At 42.3% G+C, this 24107-nt stretch overlaps 1 protein-coding gene across 3 annotated transcripts; it reads right to left on the bottom strand.

Annotated features, from left to right (window-relative positions):
- Nucleotides 1-5383: 5383 nt before the first annotated feature.
- On the bottom strand, nucleotides 5384-23751 carry LOC120416078 (transmembrane protein 131 homolog). Of its 3 annotated transcripts, XM_039577750.2 has the most exons (5): nucleotides 23579-23751; nucleotides 21133-23400; nucleotides 13202-15388; nucleotides 12821-13123; nucleotides 5384-7886 (listed from the first exon to the last, which is right to left on the bottom strand). In XM_039577750.2, the coding sequence occupies exons 2-5, from the start codon at nucleotides 23185-23187 to the stop codon at nucleotides 6396-6398; spliced, it is 6036 nt and encodes a 2011-aa protein (XP_039433684.1). In that variant the 5' UTR covers nucleotides 23188-23400; nucleotides 23579-23751; the 3' UTR covers nucleotides 5384-6395. The 3 variants fall into 3 exon arrangements, with proteins under 3 accessions (XP_039433684.1, XP_039433681.1, XP_039433682.1); XM_039577747.2 differs by having other exon boundaries at nucleotides 12821-15388; XM_039577748.2 differs by having other exon boundaries at nucleotides 12821-15388; nucleotides 21133-23397.
- Between the last annotated feature and the right edge of the window lie 356 nt (nucleotides 23752-24107).

Raw genomic sequence — 24107 nt, 5'->3', positions numbered from 1 at the left:
ATTGAGAATAGAGATGTGAGCCGGTGACATAGATTAAAACATTCGCAGCTGTCATGGTAACTTTATCGAGAAATTAAAAAGAGAGATGTGAGCCGGTAACATGGAATGAAACTTTCTCAGCTTTCATGGAAAGCTTCTCCATGTTGCACTTTTAATTTCTCGAAAGCGACTGTACAGAAAGTTTAGCTCCATATGTTGCACTTTTAGCGTCTTGACAATCGAATACAAAGACAATAAGAAGTAAGTTAGATTTGAGTATTGGATTTAAAATGGAGCAAAGAAGGGAAACGGATTTCAAGGTAGTGACTTTCTTGAACGATAATATCTTGATCAATGCTTGAAAAGGGATCTATCAGCTCGATATTCGATAGAACTTTCTGTCAGCGATCATTTCTCAAAACGATATTTGATTGCTGACACACAACGCCTATCTTGACCGTCGTTGCTTGGCGACGGTCAGTGAACGTAAACACGAAGACGAAACGAACGAAAAATGCCTCAAGCTCAAGCAGCCGTCCGAACGAGACAAAGTGCTCTTTCTCTCGTTTTTGTCTCTCTCTTCCTAATGTATGCTGCGTGGTGACAGGAGTCATATGATTACTATCATTGGAGAGATGATCGGAATTTCGGTAGAATGTCAAACGACCGCTCTCTAAGCGATTTTTCTTCTGGAGGGAAGTCAATGAATGTGTGAGTGACTTTGCGTAGCACTCATTCCTTTGTGTGTGAAACGAACGAAGGAAGAATGTAAAAATCAGGTTGTCGTGGTGAAGACGATTGAAGTGTTCTGTCAGCTATCACAAAAAAAAGTCGAAATTTCGCAAGCCCTGGATTGATGGCTCGCTCTATGGGGCCACAGTTGATTTATGGAATCACAGTCGATTTTGAATTTTTCGATATTTGCATGAGAAAAAAGAATGATCAGAACAGCTGCTGAAGTAACTTAAGCCTTTAGGATCTTATTGTTTGAAATTGTGATTTTACCCTAGTTTGACAGAATCTGAATAAAATCAAACATCAAATCAACATATGATTAGACCTGCGTTTGTCGTGAGGAGTCGCAAATGAGTTCAAACAGTAAGGTGGAAAGGTTTTATAAGGTTGACCCATAAGAGTCTCCTAGCGGTGCTGTGAGAATACAGCACTTTTCCGAAGTGAGAAGAGAAATTGAGACATGAATCAAAGAAAACAGTAAGTTAATGCAGGCATATACTTTTAGAAAAAAACCGCTCATTCGCTCAATTTGAACCGGTGGACATGCAAGGCTAAAGAATAGCTATAAAGGTAGAAGACAAAAGGAAAGGATGAGCACGACTATAATGTCCGATTCAGTTAATAAATATTTATGTGGAAATAGCGATTAGGCCTCACGTGGTGACAATATAAAAGTATTATGCTAGATAAAAAAAAAAACCAATAAGTGTAACCGTTCGAGGATGATGTATTCTAGAATTTTTTAAACAAATTATGTGTAAAAGGTTTATACGCAGATGGGACCTTTTGAAAAGGAATCCAATAATTAAAACAAAAATAAAAAGGGTGTGAGGCGGAGTAAGTTGCTAAAGATGAGGGTGGTTTAAGATGGGAATTGAACTGACCCTATGTCAATGATGGATAGTGACAGAATATTCCGTCAGTCTACTTAGTCAGTCTATAGTTCGGATTTGGAAATAAAATCTGATATGAAATTTGCTGTTGGTATATGCACTGCAGAAGTAAACAGTTTGCTTTGAATAAGAGCTAATCAGGCTCTCAAGTGGAACGTGTGACATTCTATTATTTGCATGATGAAAACGTATGTTGAAAACGAACATTATCGTAAACGAGAGTTTCGGTCCAGACTAGATAAGACTTGGTAAAAAGATCTAGATTTAAAGTGCACATAACAGTTCCCAAGAAGCGTCCAAGGTTTTCAGTAATCGGTAGTCTACCGTCTATAGAGAAAACGAGATGTGGTGCTGACCTTTAGTTATGCACACCTTGTTATGCCAACCTTGGATAGATGGTTCCTGACACATGAAGATCTGTCAGTTGACTGATAGATGTCAGAGTGGGAAGTTGTGTGTTAGGTAGTGTGAGTGTGCGAACCGAGAGCGGATGTTCCCTGCAGGCCGGTGTGGCCATGATAATCTGTTCCGTGATAATACGGTACCACAGACACCCTCTTTACACAGAGCTCACACCTACTACCAAACGTTTGGTTTGATAGTAAGTGTGAGTCCCGTGTAAAAAGTGACAGTTCGTCACTTTTTAATTTGACTTTGACCAACCAACGGGGTACAAACTAAAACCACTGACCACTGATGTCAGTTCGTCAGTGCTAAAACAGTGTCAAACGAAAAAGTGACCAACCACCGGGGGTTGAGTGTACTGAAAAACACATACAGTCCAGACTCGACTATCCGAAGGCCTCGGAAAAATTTCCCTTCGGATAATCGAATCACGGAAAAAAAATTCGTTGCTTTATTTTTGATGGTCGAGCACGGTATGCAGATCGGAAGGATCGCGGCCTCCCCTATTAATTCTATTCAAAAGTTAAAATTAAATAGATTAAAAATGTTTATTCAAAAACTTTACACAACAATTATTAATTATAAACAAAATTGAGAAATCAAAATTTAAAATTTCTTAAAAAAATCAGAAAATTAGAAATTTATAAATTCTAAAACTAGACAAACTAAAATTAGGAAAAAAATTAGGATGTTAGGAAATTAGAAAATTTGGTAATTACGAAATTTAGAAATTAGGAAGCTAAGAAATTAGAAAATTAGGAAATTGGTAATTAGGAAATTAAGAAATTAGGAAATTAGGAAATTATGATATTATGAAATTATGTAATAATGAAATAATGAAATAAACAAATTAGGAAATAAGGAAATTAGGATATTTGGATGTTAGAAAATTGAGAAATTTAGGAAATTAGAAAATTAGGATATTAGGAAATAAGGAAATCAGAAAATTGGGAAATTAGGAAGTTAGGAAATTTGGTATTGTGAAGGCAGACAAAAATCAAAATACGAGCGCAACCTGTCAAAGCCTGTTGCGCCACAGGCTGATGTACACGCTTACGACAAACTACTCCATTTTTGTACGGCGCAACAGATTTTTCACGCAACAGAAGAGATGCGCACTTCGGGTTGGTGGTGCGCGGATAATAATTAGGAAATTAGAAAATTAGGAAATTAAAAAAATAGGAAATAAGGATATTACGAAATTAGGAAGTTAGAAAATTAAGAAATATGGATGTAAGGAAATTAGGAAACTTGGTAAATAGGAAATTAAGAAATTAGGAAAATAGAAAATTTGGAAATTAGGAAGCTAGGAAATTAAGAAATTGTGTTTTTGGAAATTAGGAAATAAGGAAATTAGGAAATTAGGAAGCTAGGAAATAAGAAAATTTGGTATTTAGGAAATTAGGAAATTTGGGAATTAAGAAATTAGGAAATCATGAAATTATGTTAATGAAATAAAGAAATTAGGAAATAAAGAATGTAGGAAATTTGGATGTTAGGAAATTGAGAAATTTAGGAAATTTGAAAATTAGGAAATTAGGAAATCAGAAAATAAGGAAGTTAGGAAATTTGGTAATAAGGAAATTTGGTTTATTTTGTTTATTTGTTTAACACCAACAGGCACCACATGCCCAAATGGTGTGCTTAAAACTAAGTACATGTACACAAATTATCGCCTAAAAAACAATAAAAACTTATTTTTGATGACGTCGCGGGACAGATTAAAATCGAACAAAGAAGCTACAAAATTGAACGCTCTGTGTAGTCCCGTCAACGCGCTATGCATAGCATAGTTCGTCCGGCGAACAGGAACACGCAAGAACGGAGTGTTACGAAGCGTTCGAAGCGGGGCCATAATGTCTAGTCCTCGAAGAATGGCTGGGCACTGCAATCTAGAAGTCAGAGCGTCGGAGATTACGAGTTCACGGCTGACATTTTGGTTATTAGGAAATAAGGAAATTAGGAAATTAAGAAATTAGGAAACTAAGGTGTTATAAAATTAGGCAATTTGGTAATTAGGAAATAAGGAAATAAAGAAATTAGGAAGTTAGGAAATTAGGAAATATGGATGTAAGGAAATTAGGAAATTTGCTAATAAGGAAATTAAGAAATTAGAAAGTTTGAAAATTTAGAAATTAGGAAGTTAGGAAATAAGGGAATTAAGAAATTAGGTAATTAGGAATCTAGGAAATTTGGTATTTAGGAAATTAGGAAATTAGGCAATTAAGAAATTAGGAAATTATGTAATAATGAAATAAAGAAATTAGGAAATAAGGAAATTGGAAAATTTGGATGCTGGGAAATCGAGAAATTAAGAAAATTAGGAAATTAGGAAATGTGGTAATAAGGAAATTTGGTTATTAGGAAATACGGAAATTATGAAATCAATAAATTAGGAAGTTAAGAAGTTAGGATGTTATGAAATTAGGAAATTTGGTAATTAGGAAATAAGAAAAATTATGAAATTAGGAAATAAGGAAATTAAGAAATTGAGAAAACAGGAAATTTGGAAGTTAGCAAATTATAAAATAAGGCTGGTACAAATGTTTAAAAGTTTTCTTAATTTCTTAAATTCTTAAATGCTAAAATCTAGATTAAATTTTCAAAACAACCTATCCCTCATGGGTTTCCTATGCAGATAGGGCCTTTTGAAAATTTAATCGAGAAATGTTAAATTTTTAAATTTCTAAATTTTATTGTTTTTTGTAAGTTCAAAATTCTTTAATTTTGAAATTTCTGAACTCCACATTTTTAATTCTGGAATTTTAAGTTTTTTAAATTTTTGAAAAATTACAGTTTTTGAATGTTAGAATTTCGGTTTTTTTTTCGTAGATATGTGTTTTCGAATTTCTATATTTCAGATTTTTTAAACTTTTAAAATTTTGACTTGTAATTTATGAAAGATCTGATAAAATTACAAAGAGAGAAATTACAGCCTCTGAAAGCTTAAATTTTGTGATTTTTTTTTTTCTCATTGTCACCCAATTAGAACTTAGCAGTTTCGTTAAACTGAAAACTTTTTTGAAACATTTTATCGCACAAATTTAAAGAAAATTCTCAGGCTGAAATTTTGCAAAGACGTGTTGATCCCCGCCAAACTTTTCTCCGAAATGGCATGTAAAAATTTAGTCATGAAACTATCCCTCTATATGGCTCTTATTTGACAATGTCATGGAAACATTTCAATGTTTAAATGAAAAAAATCCGCGATGTTTTTTTTATCTTTTCAATAAAAATAAATTATTTTTTTAAATCATTGTTTTTAATAATAAATTTCAGCAATCTTAGTTTTTTATTTTAATTGCAAGATGGAATAAAGCATGCTTTCAAATTATATGGGTATTTCGGATCCAATGCTTAAATATCTTAAAGTTTTCTTTACTTTTGTTTATTCTTTCAATTGTTTTGTTGTATTTACTTTTTTTGATCGAGTATCCAATCATCATCATCAGCATCATTTGTCCGTTAGCGTGTGGTTGTCATCATCATCATCATCATCGTCTTTCGTCGTCCATCATCATTTTGGGGGGTGCAAACACCTTGCACTCTCGCGCAACTGTGGCACAACGAATCGTTATTTTCACGAAATTTTAGATAGAATCGCGTGAACAAAACAATTCCTTATGTCCAATTGTCGCATTCGCGTGCTTGGTTGCAGTTTTGTGTACATACGATAAATTATTAATATTAGCATCTCTTCAATCTCGCTTTCCCCTCCTCATTCGTCGCGTTTAAGTTATTTTAAATATTGAATAATTTGCAAATGTTGTCAGTGTGTGTTTGTTTGTGTGCTCTGCGTGTTTTGGTTTTTGTGTTATTCTGTACTCTCTTTTTTGTAGTTTCCAATCAAATTGTGGTTTTTAAATTTTTGCACTACTGAAAAACAATACTCAAGCCTTCTTGTTTTGCGCACACTTTTCTCTGTTTATTTGCCTCTCTCTACGAGAATTCTACACGGTTCCACTTTCTGTTACCTTCGCGGCGCGTCTAAAGTAAGAAACTGCTTGTAGATATAATTCACACTAGAACAGAATCTAACAAATCGTTCCTGCCAGCTGTGTGCGGGTGTGTTCTTCCTTGTGAATGTGTTTATTTTGTATTACTTTCGTGTGGTAGAAACTTGTACCAATCAACAGACGCGTGGGTTAGAAACAATTCAAAATGAACGAAGAAAAAAATAAAGATTAGTGACAAAATAAGAAAAGAAAACGATTGCTAGTGGGTTTAATCACAGCGCAAAAAAAAAACTCTGACAAAATATAAATCCTACTTCAAATGAAAACCATCGTTTGAGTATCTACGGTTTCGGGTAAAACTAGTTCAAAGAGGTAAAAATGTAGATAAAAAGAAGAAGAAAAGAATGAAAACTCAGGGCGCGCCAATTTACTTTTTCTCGTTCCAGACGTCGTTGCTGCCGGCCGGCGCCCAGATCGAGATTCGGAACGGGTCGTAGGTGGCCGGTCCCGCGCCTGTGCCGTTATCCTGGTGCTGCTGCTGCTGTTGCTCCATCGCCTGTTGTTGTTGCTGCTGCTGCAGATGCGAATGCTGGTTCTGTACCAGCTGCTGCTGCTGCTGCTGCTGATGTTGGGCGATCTGCGACATTTGCGGATGCATCGGCGGCGTTGGCTTGACCGGAGAGAATCCGGGCGGGGCACGCAGCGGCATCTGGGTGGCGCGTTGACCGCCGAGCCAGTTGTTTGCCAAGCGAGAGTTCATGTGCTGTTGTTGCTGTTGCTGTTGTTGTTGATGGTGAAGATGCTGCTGCTGCTGTTGTTGATGGGGGAAAACGGGTGGAGAAGTCCAGAGTGAGGACCAATCGATCAGGTTGTTCTGATGTTGGTTTTGTTCTTCGTTCTTCTGCATAGCCTGCCAGAACATCTTGGCGTCCCAGTCGCGCTGCTCGAGGACCATTTGGTTCAAGTCGGCCATCGGATCGACCGGCGCCGCGTTCATTCCGTGACTGTTCAACCCTCCAAAGGAGTTGACTTGCGACGAGGACGACGACGACGACTGCAGGTCCATCAGCGATCGGTTCTGCTGTGCTCCACGGTACGCGTGCTCACCTGACCCATAGTCTCCAAACGGCTGCGAGAAATAACTGTCCGTGTTGATTAGCTGCTGGTCGTTCATCTGCGACGTTGGCGGCGGCAGTCCCAACTGGCTGGGCCTTTGAATGACGCTTCCGGCGAAAGGTTCCCAAAACTTTGGCGTCACTGACGGAGACTTCTTCGTGGTTCCAATCGGACCCAGCTCGGAACTGGACGCCACCGGTTGCTGCTCCTTCTCGGCACCAATGTAGCCACTCTCCTCGCGAGCCTTGCTGAACAAACTGGCCACGACCTTGTTAACCTCGTTCTGCTGAGCACTTCCAGACGCACTTCCAGACCCGGCTGACGATGTGGCCACCGACGGAACGCCCACCATCAACGGGCCCGATCCAAAGCGGTCCAGCGGCGTGTTCAAATCGAAGTTCAGCATCTTTGAAACGCTAGACCCGGTGCCACCACTCGACGACACAGATCCGCTAGTAGAGTTCCCCACCGATTTGCCACTTCCGCCGCTGCTATCCAGTGCAGCCTGGGCCACGACATCGCTGAACCGAGCCCGGTTCTCGCCCCACACGTTCGGAGGTGCCGGCAGCTGACTGCTCGAGGGAATGTTACTCCCCGAGAGGAAGTAATTGGCGGTGGCACTGTTTGGGGCGCCACCCGTCTTTCCGCCAGTTCCACCACCGGTGAGCGAGCCCGAGGCGGAAAACTGCAGTGCCTGCGCTTTGTGGAGCGTTTTGCCGCCGCCGGAGCCCTTCTTGCCTTGGTTGTTGGACTTGCGCTCGCGACCTGGCGTCTTGCCAAACTTTTTGGACTGCGATTCGTGCTGGAATGAGATCGATGTTAGAGATGTTCTTAAATTTCTAAGACACAAGCAGGGTGACCACAGGATTTCGTATTCCTAAAATTATGATCATGTCATGTAGATTTTGGAATTTGTTGGTAAGTTTGTGATACCATGCGCTTCTTTCTCCTACGATTCGGAACTGTGTGCATATCAGGATGTAACAAAAATGACTTTTTGTGAGGTTTAAGAGACTGATCCTAAATCCCAAATATGAGCTGGATTTGACGTAAGAAGGCCTGGCGCTCAGCCCTTGAATTTAAAATAGACTTAACCCGTAGAAAGATTTTTTTTCAAAAATGACGGTTTTTCAGGCATTGAAGTTGTCGTTATTTGGATGCGACCGTCCGTTGATACACACGAAGTTAACACGAAAGAATGCCGAGCTCAACACTCAACAGCCGAGCGACCCGATGATACATGCTCTTTCACTTTCTCTCTTTTCTTATCTCGTTCTTGCTTGTGCGGGTAAGTGTGGTGGGTGACAGCAATCATCTGAATGCAGTTCGGATGTGTATGAGCGAGAGCACGGTATCACAATCAGACGGGCATTGGGAAAACGAAATTTGTCGACTCACGATCGAGATTTCTCGGTCGAAATATTATGATCGTAATATGTCGATAACATTGAGATCATTCGATCGTAATATCTCAATCTACCATCGACAAATTATTACTTACGATCGAGAAATCTCGATGTATGTTAAAAGCTTAGAAGCTTGTTTTCAAAAATTCTAAATTTAAAAAAAAATATTTTTTTCTGAGATTTTAGTATTTTGAAATTTTTGAAAGTTTCAAAATTTCTTAAATTCCTTAAATTTAAAAAGAAGAAAAAATCAAAACTTCTGAACCCATATTTGTTTCGGAAAATTTTGAATTTGTAAACATTTTGAATTTTTTAGTTGTATCATTTAAAAAAATTGTAGATTTCTTTGTTTTTTATTATTTTGAAATTTGAACATTTCAAATTCAAAAAAGTAAAAAAAAAACATCGCAAATCAATTATTTGAATGCGACTGAAAATTACAAACATTTGAAAAATGTGCATTTGTTTTTTTTTTTTTTGCTAGAATGAAGTTATGATTAATTTATAATACTGTCAAAAAAATTCCAAAAATTTTTAATTTTAAATTTCAGGAATTTAAAAAAAATTTAAATAAAAGAAAAACAAAATGACAATAAAATTAAAAAGTGCAAATCGTGTTCTATTATCCAAAATTCTCGCCAAACTTTAACTCGAACTCGAAAATCGAAATCCCCCGTCCCTTCCCCCTGTCACGCATTTCTTCTATCGAGGAATTAAAAGTGAGAGTGTGTGCGTACAACATGGTGTTAAAATTTTCAAATTGCCATGATAATCTTCACAGAAAGTTTAACTCCATGTTGCACACACTCTCACTTTTAATTTCTCGATACATTTATCATGAGCTGTAAAAACACAAGACTCCCCTTCCCCTCCCCATGGACGCAATTTTTACACGAAAGAGTTTAAGAATTAAAAATTAAAGAATTTTTAAGTTTAGGAGTTTTTGAATATTTGAATTTGTGAATTTTTAATCTTCAATTTAAAAAAAATGCAGTGGAAAGTCTTAGATTGTTTGAATTTTTAACTCTTATTTGATTATTTGAATAATTGAATTTTCTTATTTTTTATTTTTATTTTTGAATGTTTGAATTTGTATGTAATTGAATTTTCTGAATTTTCCAGCGTTGTGGAGCCTTCCGGTGGTGGAGCGTCTTCCAAATGCTAATTTGAATATTCTGAATATTCCATTTTTTGTATTTTTAAATTAAAAAAAAATTGAATCTAGGAATTCTTGAATTTTTAGTTAAGTTTTTATTTTATTTTAGAATTTACGTAATTTGGAATTTTAAAATGATTGAGTATTGATATTTTTGACTACAGTCCCGACTCGATTATCCGAAGGCCTCAGAAAAATGTCAATGTCATAATCGAAACCTCGGAAAATCGAATCACGAAAATTATATCTTCAGTTTAAGTATGATTCTTAAACCACTGTTAAGTGCAAAAAAAAAATCCAACATGGTAAACTAATGCATTTAATCATTTTTAAGGCAAACAATCATTTAAATTTGACCCAAATGGGGCACAGGATTAAAAAAAGTAAGAAAATACAAAAATACGAAAAAACTTTTTTTTTTGTTCATGATTCGATTATTCGAAGTCGCTTCGGATAATCGAAACTTTGGATAATACAGGCTTCGGAAAATGAAGTCTGGACTGTAATTGTTTTTTTTTTTAATTTTAACAAAATACAAAAAAATAATAAATTTGTAAATTTCTTTGTTGTAATTTTTTTTTAAATTTGGGATTTATGCATTTTGAATGTTTCAATTTTTTATTTCCTTTGCATGTTCAAATCGATCCGAGAAACTTTTTGCATAACGGATAACGCCTAGTGCTTACACAATCGCAATTTTTGAAAAAAAAAATTGTTTCTACGGGCCATTATCTCTATTTAACCCTCTACAACACAACCTCGCCTCTTAACGGGCTTAAAAATCATTTATCATGAACCAATTTTTGATTTTTAAAAAGCATTGGAAAGAAGAACTCTTAAAAATTTAGAAAATTTTAGGGTTGGAAGTTTGACTTGTTTTATGTGTCTTTGCCAATGTTTTTCTGTAATTCTGTAATTTCGGAATACATTCGTCCGGCTTCAGCTGAAGATTCATGCTGTCCCATGTTGCATGTTCGAGTGTAGACCTACGGAAAACCTTGCCGCGAGGAGAGGTGAGTGAGAAGTACACGAACCACCTACGACATAATTCCTCGGGCGGCCCAGGTCAACTCGAAGTTACCCCAGGCACCCCCAGTGCAGGACACATTGGGGGTAGAAAGTGGATAGAATTTTCAGTGAATACAATAGTTATGACAATATAGGTTCATATAATCCTTATTTCTTGATCTTACCTTTTGACACTATCAAACCTAGCAATATTACTATTGCATCTTACCATTCCCTTTTGGTAGTGTCAACTTCAAACCTTCATCCATTGTACAATTAACGCAGAATTTCCACTATATCCTTCATGCGGAATCGTCGTCTACTTTCTTCGCCTTATTATCACTTAACCACGACGCGATATTGTTCTCACATTTTTTGAGCTTCTACGACCGATTGTTATTCACGCACTTATAAAAATACTTGTTCTGTTTCGCGGCTTTGTGAAAAATACACGTGTGTTGGCTGATACAATGACTTTTTCGGTCATCGTATGCTCGCAAGGTACATGAAAGAGAAAAAGAGAGAAAAAAAAGAGAGAAAAAATGGGATAAGTACAATGTAAAATAAAATCGAACATTGAATAACAGACTAACACAGAAAGAAAGAATAAAGAAACCTTCAGAACTACCAACTTGTAACGAGAAGCTTACTAGAAAACAACTGAAGTTGTGAAATATGGGACAAGACAAACAAACTTGAATAGCTAACATATATAATAAAACAGTTTGAACGTACCTTTAATCATATTAACAGTTATGCCCAAATTTCTTACCAAATTATTTTCAGCAGTTACATTTCTACAATAATGTATTGCGATTCCAAGTTAGAATAATTGAGTAGTTAAAGTTTATGGGTTAAGGGACAAGTTATAGCAATAGCAAAATAAATAGATGTATAGATTTTACTAAATTTTATCTTAACAGAATAGGAAAAATCTAGCTTGTTTTTGAAAATAACCAATGCACCAAGAGCAAACATACAGCATGTCACGTTCACACCGTATGGAGTAAATGTGATAAGCTATATGTCCACATTCGGGGCACCACCTTTTTTCAAAATACAGGAAATGATAGAAGGAAGACCCCTTCTGTATAGTGGAAGATTTCTGCAACACCTTGGATTCGGACCAGACATTTTGTCTGAAATAAGAGAGAAAGACAAATATTAAAATTGTGGTATTATCACTAAATCCTATCATCCTTTCACCCCCCAAGACATGGTCTATCCTTCGTGCCTTCGTGTCTTGGGTGATGGCGAATTCTACCTTCTTCAATGATCTTCGGACCACCTCCAACTAGAATTCACAACAGGACCTCCCTCGGCTCCAGTTTACAACATGACAGCGACGAGAACACAGCCGAATGGGAGTTGACAGTATCAAATGCATGCTATACCCTTTGCTTTGCTGGATACTTACTAATAGCAAAGGGCGAGAGTCCTGCGACTCTCAGCAATCATGAATACTGCCCATTTGCCACTACTTGTTTTATGTGTCTTTGCCAATGTTTTTAAAAATGTAATTTTTTAGGGGTCAACTTTGGCTGTGTTTTTTTACTAACATTCTCCAAATCTCTGAATTGCAAATGTAACATCCTGGAGCACAACTGTTAAATTCTAATAAACACCAATTAAATTGAAATTGAAAATACTAAAAATAGAACAAGAAAAACACAAAACAAGAGAAGTAAAGTTTTTGTAGAACAAAAGTTGCTCATAATGACCTCCTAAACACGGGAAAAATAATAAAAATCGAAAGAAAATTTGAGCAGTACAGGATTAAAATAGTTCAAAGGCGGAGCGCCAGGTTCTGTTACGTCCAATCAAGCTTATATTTAGGCTCAGTTCGCCCACCGGAACAAGCCTTGAGTGCCCGCAAAAAATCATTTTTGTTACTATTTAGTGCTTAGCTCTCTAAACTTTTGTATGAAGTGTAGACATTCGCCACAACAAAACAAAACATACACTTAAACAAAAGACCTCCTGAACACGAGAAAAATAAAAATGAAAAAAATAGCTTTAGAATCATAATTATAGTTCCCCAATTGAAACAGTTAAAAAATTGACATACTGGCAACTTTACCAAAATTTTTAGCATTTTCATAATAACAAGAGCAGGTAATTAAAACGACTCAAGTGGCCACCTAGCTTCAACCCAAAACTCCTTACCTTGCCACCGTGATCTCCGCCGCCGTACGCGTTTCCATTCTCCTTGCCCGTGTGCTCCCGTGCCACCTTTTCCGCACTTTTACCGCCAGCAGCGCCCTTCCCGCCTCCACCTTCCCGCGCTGCCTTCTCGTTTCCGTTGTTCTTGCTACTGTTGCGCAGCCGTCGATCATCGGCCGCAGACGTCACGACGCTCGACGACGACGGTTCCTTGGCCGACGACGAACCCGTAGACGACGAGGTCGACGATGAGGACGACGACGAACCACCGCCGTGCTTCACCGAGGGCGGCGACGGAGTGCTGTGCTGAAAGTCATGATGATGGTTGGCGATGGGGCCGATTGAAGTCCCGAGGGACAGCAAGCCGGCCGATTCGTAACTAACCGGGAGGCTTTTGGTCTTTTTGACGTTTGCTTTTGCCGCCGTAGCGGCTGCGGACGATGATGATGACGAGGTCTGCTGACTGACCTTCGGCTGTTGCTGATAATGATGATTGTTGCTGATGCAATGGTTTTGGTTGCTGCTGTTCGCATGACCGGACGTTGAATTTGATTCAAACTTTAAGTCACTGGTAGGGGTGGCCACCGCCGCTGCCACCGGAGGAGCAGGCTTGGGCGGTTTTAGTACGATGGCCACTTTTCTTGCTGATGATGCTGACGACGACGACGACGAGGACATGGCTGAGGAGGAGCTTTCCGAGCATTCGGTCGTGGTCGAGCTGGAATCTTCTTCGATTAGCGGCGACGAGGACGACGATGCTTTGTTCCGTTCTTTGGCGCTAGAGTTGCTGCTGTTCGAGACTGTTACGGCTGGGGGTTCCTCCTTGGGAGGAGTACTTGATCGCCGGTTCTTTTGGGACCGTTTGTCTGTGGGTTCGGGGGATGCGGCCGCCGTTGATTTGTTCACTGTCGACTCGGTCGGTGGTGGTGGCGATTGCTTTGAGCTGAAACCCCCTTTGATCTTGGACGTGAAATCGTTCCACGTTCTGTTGAACGCGCCGGCGTTTCCGTTGGACATTTTGGCGTTGGATTTGCCACCAGATTTCTTCTTGGAGCCACTGCCCTGATTGTTTCTGGTGTTGCCACTGCCGGGACCGGAGGTAGAAGCTTTCTCCGGAACATCGTCCGCCGTCGCCACCGGACTCTGAAGGGCAATCTGCCGTAGATCGAGCGGAGGTTGAACCGGGCCCCGATCACGCGATAGGTTAAGTATGTGATCTTTGATCACTTTGTTCGCGTCCAAGAAGGCAGCCAGCAGAGTTCCCAGCAAAGTAATCGACAGCACGCTCACCAGCACGATCTTCAGTATCGATTCGAACCACGGCCGCGGTAAACTCAAGCTGCAAGACTCCAATCCTTGCGCCGGAACGGTCCCAAGAAGGGTAAAATTTACCGGAAAGTTAATATTTGTGTCGAAGTTGAGCGTCCGCGTCACCCTGGCCAGGGTGAAATCCGGTGAGAACGCTATTTCGATCTTTTTGCTCGCGTTCGGCTGCAACTCGAACGGTGCACAGTCCAGCACCTTGAAGCCATACCCTTCGCACAGGATGTCCTCCACTCGAATGCCGGAAATGGCAATGGGAACCTCTCCGTAGTTCCGCGCCGTAAATGAGCGCTTCGTCTGAATCGAAAGCGCAGACTGCGCGTCATCCGTAGACGTACTCGAGTCCGCTTCTGCGGGCATCCCCGTGCACATTTTCAAGTGTTTATCCGTAATCTCGAACTGCAACGCCGTCGCCGAGCCCGGCTTCCGGTTGCCAAACTTAAACTGCGGCACCACGGCCTTAGCCTGAATCCACACGGCGTCGATCAGCGTCAGGTTGTTGCGCATGTAGAAAATCGTCGAGTACGTGCCCGGCACCCGGGACGTAAACTTGACCGCAATCTTCAGAAACGACTTTGGCTTCACGTAATTCACGTAAATGTCGTCGTAATCGAAGAGAAAAAACGAAAACACGTTCTCCTCACTCAGGCTGCAATTCGCACACTTGGACAGAATCTCCGGCGGGAGCTGGCTCACGTCACTCCCGTGAACGTTGACGTCGTGCAGCACCAGGTGCACGAACAATATCTGATCCGACGGATTGTTGATCGTAATCAACTTGACAGCCTCCTGCTCAATCTGCAGCGTCGGAAAGTGAATGTTCTCCGTTAGCAGCTTCGGCCACACCAAATCGACCGTCGCGTTGAACTCAAACTTCCGGATCGGATCCGTCGTCAGCTGGAACCGGATGCTCTGCCACGAGCGCCGCATCTCCGAGTACAGCCGCAGCTGGTGCAGCAGCTTCTCGCTGTCCAGCTTCCGGTACTCCTCGTAGTTGTCCAGCGTGGCCATCCACTTGACGCCGAACGGTTTCGACAGCAGGTCGAAGCTGCTGTAGCAGTCCGTCTTGCAGATCACCTTCGGGTCGAACACCAGCCGGCCAATGTTGGTGATCGTGTTCGGGTGGATCACCGGATGGCGGGCCTCCACCGTGAACTCGATCCCGTCCACGTCCGTCTTGATGCCTTCCACGTGGATTTTCGACAGGAACGTCGAGTGCGCCGTCAGGTTGAGCGTGCAGAGCTTGCCCTGAAAGTTGGGAAAAGAAGAAATATTGTTAGAATCCACTTTTTTTTTGTTTTTCTAGCTTGGCCGTTGCAAATATTTTTCAAAGTTTATTTCGTAATAAGGATGTTTCAGTTAGACTTGTAAAAATCTTACAATAACCTATCAAATGATGATTAGATAAGTGATCTCTAGATCGCTCGGAGAAAATCGACGACGCCATCGACAAGTTCACCGCCATCCTCAAAGCTGCTGAGGAAGCCGCTGTCCCTTCGCGTAGGATCCTACCTCAGAAGAAGGACATTCCCGACGAGCTGAGGCTGCTAATCCGGCTGAGGAACGTGCGGCGTAGACAGTTCATCCGAAGACGGGACCCGCTCATCGGAGCGGTGGTGACCCACCTGAACAACGTCATCAGCACCAAAAGCGCCGAACACCGCTACAAAAACTTCGGCTCCTTGCTAAGGACGCTGGACAACGGCAGCAACAAGTTCTAGAAGCTTACCCGCAACCTCCGGAACACGGTCAAGTACAGCCCCCCGCTGAACGTCAACGGAGACCTCGTAGTGAGCCCTTCAGCGAAAGCCGAAGCGCTCGCGAGTGCGTTCGCCGCTGCACACAACAACCAGCAACCAGGTGATTCCGAAACATCGGCCGCTGTGGAGAACGCGCTTGACCACATCCGAGCGACAACTCCTCCCGTGACTCCGGCCGCCCTTGTTAAGCCGAAAGAGGTCAAGGCGATCATCCGCACACTCAAAAACCGGAAGTCTCCTGGGCAAGACGGAATCCAGAATACGTGCCTCAAGCAGCTGCCAAGAAAAGGGTTGGTCGTCCTGACCAAAATCTTCAACGCTTGCCTGGCCTTGGGCTACTTTCCGACCGGCTGGAAGCACGCGAACGTGATCGCCATCCCAAAGGCGAACAAGGACATAACATAACCAACCCAGGTAATTACCGCCCGATCAGCCTTTTGAGCAGCCTGAGCAAACTCCTGGAACGGGTGATCTTCGCCCGGATAAACCGTCACCTGGAGACGGAGCAACTCATCCCACACGAGCAGTTCGGCTTCAAGCCAGGGCACTCAACGGTGCACCAACTCGCCCGTATCTCGGAGATAGTGAAGCGCGGTTTTCTTGTGGGGAAGTCGACCGGCATGATCCTTCTCGACGTCGAAAAGGCCTACGACTCCGTGTGGCAGGGCGCCGTGGTCTACAAGCTCTTCCGCTCGAACCTCCAGCCGTTCCTGGTCAAGATCGTCGAGTCGTTCCTGACAAATCGATCGTTTACGGTGACGGTGAATGGCGAGCGTTCCTCCGTCCACAACATCCCCTTCGGCGTGCCCCAAGGATCAGTGCTGAGCCCGACTCTCTACAACATCCTCACCTCCGACGTGCCGATGATCGATGGAGTGTCGTACGCATTCTTTGCGGATGACACTGCTTACTTGGCATCGGATAAGGACCCGAAGATCGTCGTCACCCACCTACAAGCGGCACAGAACAACCTCGAGGAGTTTCAGCGGAAGTGGCGCATCAAGCTGAATGCTGGGAAAACCCAGTCCGCAGATCGATCAGCGTCAACGGCCAGCCTGCAACGTGGGACGATGATGTCACGTACCTGGGAGTGGTTCATGACAAGAAGCTGAAGTACGACAAGCACGTGAACAACATCATCGAGAAGGTGGATCGTTCCACCAAGGCGCTCTACTCCATGCTTAATCGGCGGTCGAAGCTGAGCATCAAGAACAAGTCGCTCGTGGTCAAGTGTATCATCCGTCCAATGCTGACCTACGCTGCTGCGGTCTGGGGCAACTGCGCCAAATCACACCGTAAGCGACTCCAGGTGAAGCAGAACAAGCTGCTCAAGATGGTGCACAACCTGGACCCGTGGTACCCGACCGACGATCTACACGAGCAGGCCGGCGTCGACACCATCGACGCAAGCATCGAAAAGGCAACGAGAACCTTCAGGACTTCCTGTGGGATGTCAACGAATCCGCTCATCGAAGCACTCCTCCGTCAACAACTGTGATATTAGTTTTAAGCCAAACATAGATCTAGGGTTTTTTCTCAAAATTTATTTTCCCTAAAAGAGCACGCAGCTAGCAAAATCTAAACTTAGAAACATGTACCCTCCCTGTAAAGGCTTATGAATTGATCTCAGTTGAAAGGTTCTCCAAATCTCTGAATTGCAAATGTAACATCCTGGAGCAGAACTGCTAAATTCTAATAAACACCAATTGAATTGAGAATAAGTGATCTGCAATGTTATAACAAGCCATGATAGCCGTGAAAAATGCAAGATGCATTATCATCATCATCCTAAATAAAGCCAAATTTTGACTTTGATTTAAGTCTTTATTATAAATTGTTTTGCCTTCCTCACAGAGGTAAGGCTATAATCCTGCTCTAAAAATGAACTTTTTACATATAGCTCATAGACCCACCTTCACGTATACCTATCGACTCAGAATCGAAAACTGAACAAATGTCTGTCTGTCTGTGTGTTACCAAAATTCTCACTCAGTTTTCTCAGCACTGGCTGAACCGATTTTGGGCTGACCGGTCCCATAGATCGAGTTCCAACAAAATTTAAGTTTCGATAAGTAGTTCAAAAGTTATGTATAAAAATGTGTTTTTGCAAATATCCGGATGTTAGATAAATGACCATAAATCGTATCAAACATCAAAATGTTATAGTTGGATAGGTAATCAAAAGACCTTTCGAACCAGTCCAAAGGATCAAAGATCTGGCAACCCTGTCTCAAGTTATAGTAACTTAAGTGATATTTATGTATTTTTCTGAAGCCAGATCTCACTTATCTGTACGAAAACTATGTCTAGATCCATCTTCCGACCTGGCTAGGAAATCAAAAGACCATCCAAACAAGTCCAAAAGATGAAAGATCTGGCAACCCTTTCTCAAGCCGGATCTCTCTTATCTGTACGAAAACTGAGTCCGGATCCATCATCTGACCTATCGTTTGTTAGGTAATCGAAAGCCCTTCCAAATGAGTCCAAAAGATCGTAGATATGGCAACTATGCCAATACTTTTTGAAAATAAATCTTAATTGAACTTAGTTGATTCCTTGGTTGGTTCTTTGTGTAAATATGGGTATTCGGCGCCGTCGCTCCGTGCCATACTTTCATACACTTAGGAGCCCAGGGCGGCGAAGTCCTTGTAGATAAAAAGGAAGACACTAGTGGTTGGTACTAGCAATGGTGGCCGACAGCTATAAAGTCAACTTCGTTTTAGTTCCTTGTTTTCTGCGCACAAAAAAAAAACAAAAAACTTAAAATCTAGATGAAAATCATTTCGGAATCTTTCGTGTGGCCCATATTTGGTAAACAGTAAGGAAAACTCCAACCACGTAGGTGGACTAAGTTAGTTTTTAAGTTTATAAAAGTTATTATTTTTCGTTTTTTGTTAATTGTGTATTTTTTCCGCTTTCAGTTTTTTTTTTAGTTTAATGATTTAAATTTCATGATTATTCGTATAGTTTGTTATTGTTTCAGTTTAAAATTTAATAGTTTTTTTTTCAGAGTTTCGTTCAAGTTTTTGTGTTTTTGCTTATAGGTTATAGTTTTTCTATTTTAGATTTTTGTTTATTCATTCATTTTTTTAGTTTTTTAGTTGTTTATTGTTAAAGTTTTTAGTTGTTTACTTTTTCAGTTTTATAGTTATTAATTCTGAGCAAATGTCTGAACGTTTCTGTAAGCCCGTGCACTGAAAAAAATGCACTCGATTATCTCCGGACTTTCTGAACCGATCCGTCTTGGGGCCCCACAAGACCCTAGTTAATATTATGAAAATAAAAATTATGCTAAAAAACGATTTCAACATAAAACCGTAAGTGGGTGGTGGTTTTTGTAAGAAACCCCGTCATGTTATACATTTTTAGAAAGGTATTTAAAAAACCTTTCAAACGAGTCAAAAACATTGAAGATCTGACAACCCTATCAAAAGTTATAATTATTTAAGTGTCATTTATACACTTTTTTGAGGCCGGAATCCAAATATTTTGATGGAAACGTTGTCCGGATCTATCATACGACCCATCCATAGGTAAACAAAAGACCCTTGGGTTTGTTCAAATATTACGTCCAGAGATTTTCGGGATTTCAGACCTCCCCTCCCCCTGTCACGCACTTTTCCTATACCTTTAACATGGGCTGTCACAAACCCTGGAACCCCCCCCCCCCCTTCTCAAGGATGTAATTTTTGAACGAATCCCTTTCAACGCACCCAAAAGATTGAAGATCTGACAACCCAATCAAAAGTTATTAGCACTTAAGTGTTAACTTAAGTGTCAGATATTTGGATGAAAATGTTGTCCGGATCTATTGTCCGGCCCATCGTTGGTGGGTAATCAGAAGACCTCTCTAACACCCCAAAAGATTGAAGATCTAGAATTTATATAATTTTTCAGCTAATTTGTATCTTCAGACAAATGTGTAAATACAGAAATTCCCCACGAAAACAGCATGATTCAAAAAAAAAGATCCTTGGCCGATATAATTAGACCCGTATTTTTTTGTTTGGCCATTAGGGTTCGAAAAATGGCAATTTTCGGCGATTTTCGCAAAAACCACTTTTTAAAAAAAATCATATCTCCGCGCCATTTTATCCTATTTTAGCTGTCCTAGACGCAAAAGAAAGGTGATTAGTTTGAATATTTGGGAAAAATAGTAAGAAGTTTCAAAAATCAAGCTTAACATTTGAAAAGGTTGTATGAAAACATAAAATGCTGTTTTCAAGGTCTCAGGACCAAAGAGCCTATGTCTGAAAATATTTTTACTGTGTATTTTACTGTATTTTACTATTTTTTTTGTGTATTTTACTGTCGTGAGAAACACCATTAAACAAACCCCTTTTCTCCTGAAATTAACATCAAGTGAGAAGTTCATTAATCCCTAGTAACAATTCTTCCGCATTAGCACGACAAAAGTGTTTGTTGATATCGATCTATTTGTTTCAACTTCCCAGTAAAAACGTGATAAAACATCCACGCGTACTCGCATCCCATTCTGACGAATTTTTAGAGGGGGGTTATTGGGGGTTGGGCAAATATGTCCGGGTGTTAATTTTCCCAGCCGGGAATGTTGACGACCGACCGACCGACCGCTGCTTGCACGATGTGACGTGGCTTCCAGGTCAAGGTCGACGACGCGTGTTGGACAGGGGGCAGGATACGTGTACCAACAAACTAAACTGACTTTTTTTTTGCTTTGCCCAATGATTGTTCTAGTAGTGATGGACAGGAAATGAGAGAGAGAGAGCTTTGAAATGGTTCTCACGTGGAAGAGTTGGTTTTTTAAGTGATGATGGTCGTTAATTATGGTCAGCAATTATCTAATTCAATAAGCAAATGAAGTAAACAATGTTTTACTTTTATTGGATAGAACTAATTAGGTATTGTTTATATTGTTTGTAATCAATTTGTTTAAAGTGTTTTTGATTTGTTTGTTTGCAAAGTATTTAAATTGTAGATATGTCTTAAATAGCTTATGACTCAAGAAAATCAAAACAAAGATTTCTTCCGCTCACACGATTTTGCGGTTCAATTCACTGATAAGATTTTGTTGTATCAACAAAAAGGTTTAATTGCTTCCCCAATCAAACCAGCGAGCCCCCCAATTCGTCACGACCCTTGTAGTATGTGAAAAGTTCGCCTCACCCTGAAGCCAATCCTATCGCAACCCACAATCAATTCAAACCATTTGACCACAAACAAACAAGTTACGCGTAGTGATAAGGTACTCACCGGAAAGCAGCTATCAAAGTGCAGCAACTCTCGGTTCAGCTCCAGCTTGCCGACGGCCGTGGTGAAGCTGATGGGCGTTACGATCTCCTCGTAGTCGGTGCTGATGCTGAACCGGCCCCGGTAGTTGTCGATCGAGCTGGACTGCACGCTCACCTGGAACACGATCCAGTGCTTGGGCTGAATGGTGTGGCAAAAGATGAGATTTTCGCCGCTGTGTGGACCGCAGCCGCGCAGGATAACCGTAATGGTTGCGGAGCCGGAGTTTTCCGACGTGATTGCGCCCTTCCAGTGGCGGATCGCTATTTCCACGGGGTTTTCGTTGAAGAACGCGACCAGGGTTTCGCCGATCGTCGCGATGGGCAGGATGCCAAAGTTGAGCTCGCGCTCGTCCAGGTCGAGCGCTTCGTAGTCCGAGGGCGGTCGGAAGGTGGTAGTGGAGAACGGGAGGATGCGTTTGAGCTTGCCGGTGTAGCTGTACACGGGTAGATCGTACTCGGTCACGTTCGTCATCAGGCGGATGTAGGTGGCGATCGAACGGTTCAGGTTGTCCGTTAGAAGCCGCGACATGCGGAGTAGCGTTTCCTCCTGGTCCGGTTGGATGATTTTCGGGCGGAATCCTTCGACGCGAAAGTTGCGCGAGCAGTTCTCAGGTACGCTTATGTTGGAGATTGATAATGGCACGTGAAATTTGTTCCGGATAACCAGCAACCGCGGCGTCTGCAGGTTCTGCTCGCTGGCCTCGCCGGACGTGAGAAACCTGAGCACATCGGCGTCGTAGTTTAGCTTGCCTTTGAGAACTTGTCCGTAGAACGGAATACGATGGTAGTGGTAGGAGGACTCGTCCCACAATCCTTCATGTTCCTCGTATCCGACGAAAAATTCGCCGCTGATGTTCTTCCGGTCCGAAACCACCTTCGTCCAGTCGATCTCGATGTTCAGCACGTGTCGGAACTGGGCGGGATGGGAAACCTGCACCTTGGTGGCCTTGATAAGCTCCATATCGCTCAGGTGAGCGCCCCACCTCCGAATTGAAAACTGCGTGTCGCCCGAGTTGGTCAGGTTGATGCTGAGCTTCGTGACGTTCTCCTTCATCCCACCGATGCCCAGGTCCAGGAAAGGTGTCCTCGAGTAGAGGCCCGTATGTTTGAAGATTTCAATCTCGATCGGAACGACGAGCATTTTGTCCACCAGCGTGGGTTCCTCGCTGCCCCCGGATATCTTGATTCTTACGTAAGCCGTGTGGTTGCCGGCGGTTTTTCCATGGAACCGTACCCGGATAACACTCCGCGTCGTATGTGGCGGTATCTCCCATAGGGCTTGCGGTCCTTCCTGCGCTCCACTGGGCAGTTCCAGCTGAAAGTTGCCTCCACTGCTGTAGATCTCCACAATCTGGAGCGCGGTGTCGTGTGGATTGTACAGGCTAATCTCCGGCGTGAGCGTTGCGTTCAACGGGGCCTGCAGCCCCACCAGCGGCCTCAACCGGTACGGACACTCGACGCCTTCGCCCTTGACCTGGTACTGCAGCAGCCCAAACGAGGTGTGGATCTCGATCGAACCGGCCGTCGCTCCCAGCTGGCGGGGCAGAAACACCACGTTGAAGCTGGTGTTGCCCTCCGGCGGAATGACAATCTCTTTGAAGTACGAACTGTAAAAGTCCGGCGTGCTGCCGGAAATGGACCCGAGCACCACCGAGCGGCTCTTGTGTCGGTTGATCAGGATGACCACCTGGTTGTGCGGATCGCCTATCGAGCGCTCGACAAAGTCCAGCAAGCTCGGTTGAAAAAGTAAATTCCCCACCAACTCGGGACTGGTCTTTTCCACTCCCGCTCCCCGCTGAATCACTCCCTCACCCCGCTGGAACATCTCGTCCATGAGATCCTGCGTCGCGCTGGTAAACATATCCTGTGCGCCTCCACCAACGCCAAAGTTCAGCTGCTCCCCGCCGCTCGTCGGATGGTCCTGCTGCGGCTGCTGCTGTGACCGCACCTGCACTTCCAGCTGCAAAATCATCACCAGCAGGCTAAACACGCGTACCGTTCGCTTGCGACTGGCCATGATGCCTCTCTGTTGTAACACCTTCCCCCCAAACCCAACCCAACTAATCCCGTTCCGATCTGCCGTGTGCGCGCGGTTCTTCCGCTGCTGCCGCGGGGTTTGTTTTTGTTTTTTCAGTAATCGTTCCGTCGCAAACCCGCAATCGCTCGGCACATTTTCACTGCAGAACTTCCCGTCGCCTACTGCCTAAAATTCGATCGCCTTCTGCTGCTGCTGCTCCGAGGTTTGTTGTGGAACCGAGCGAGACGGGACAACCACCACACAATCCCGTGCGTGCGTGCGACCAGCAAGAGAGAGACAAGGAAAGAAGGGAGAGAAAAAAACGTCATGGGAAAAAAGTCCTCCAAAAAAGCTGGCCACGGCCAGCTCCGGTCCGGAACCGTGCGCTTACCTTGGCGTTCGCTTCCAATCGCTGCCTGGGCACTTCCGGTGGCCGAATTTACGCAAATTGTCCCCACGTTGTACCGTTTTGTAGCCAAAATTCGCCAACTTTTGTTGTGCTGAAATGCTTCTTCTTCTGCTGCTCTGCTCGTCGCGCACGGGTTTGTATGTGTGTGTTTGTGTTTGTGTGCCCGTGTGAGAATCGAAAATCGTCCCGCCACAGACAATTGAACAGTGGCGGGTGATTGAAATGTTGAAAATAATTTTCAGAGATTGCTGCATTCAAAATTGTTATGTCAATCGACTTCTCGCAAGTTTTTTGACTGAAGAAGCTATTACACTACCACAAACAAACAAACAAACAAACTCGCACTGTTTGACAGTTTGCCAGCTTTGTTTGTTTGCCTGGATTTGTTTATACAAACGTCAGCCTGCATACATTTGGCCTTGTTTGCGAGTTTGCCACAAACAAGTTTGCGAGTTTGGCAAACTGTCAAACACGAAAACGTGCGAGTTTGTTTGTTTGTTTGCGGTAGTGT

The sequence above is a fragment of the Culex pipiens genome, chromosome 2 (assembly GCF_016801865.2).
Source record: "Culex pipiens pallens isolate TS chromosome 2, TS_CPP_V2, whole genome shotgun sequence".
In the NCBI taxonomy this organism is placed as follows: Eukaryota; Metazoa; Arthropoda; class Insecta; order Diptera; family Culicidae; genus Culex; species Culex pipiens.
Note: the sequence above shows the minus strand (reverse complement) of the source record. Positions and strands in the feature narration are given on the sequence as shown.

Coding starts and splice junctions, on each gene's coding strand:
- LOC120416078 (XM_039577747.2), bottom strand. CDS start 23,187: ATGGCCAGTCGCAAGCGAACGGTACGCGTGTTTAGCCTGCTGGTGATG. Junction 15,389..21,132: donor ACTTTGATAGCTGCTTTCCG/GTGAGTACCTTA, acceptor CCCAACTTTCAG/GGCAAGCTCTGCACGCTCAA. Junction 7,887..12,820: donor GCGGAGATCACGGTGGCAAG/GTAAGGAGTTTT, acceptor ATCTCATTCCAG/CACGAATCGCAGTCCAAAAA.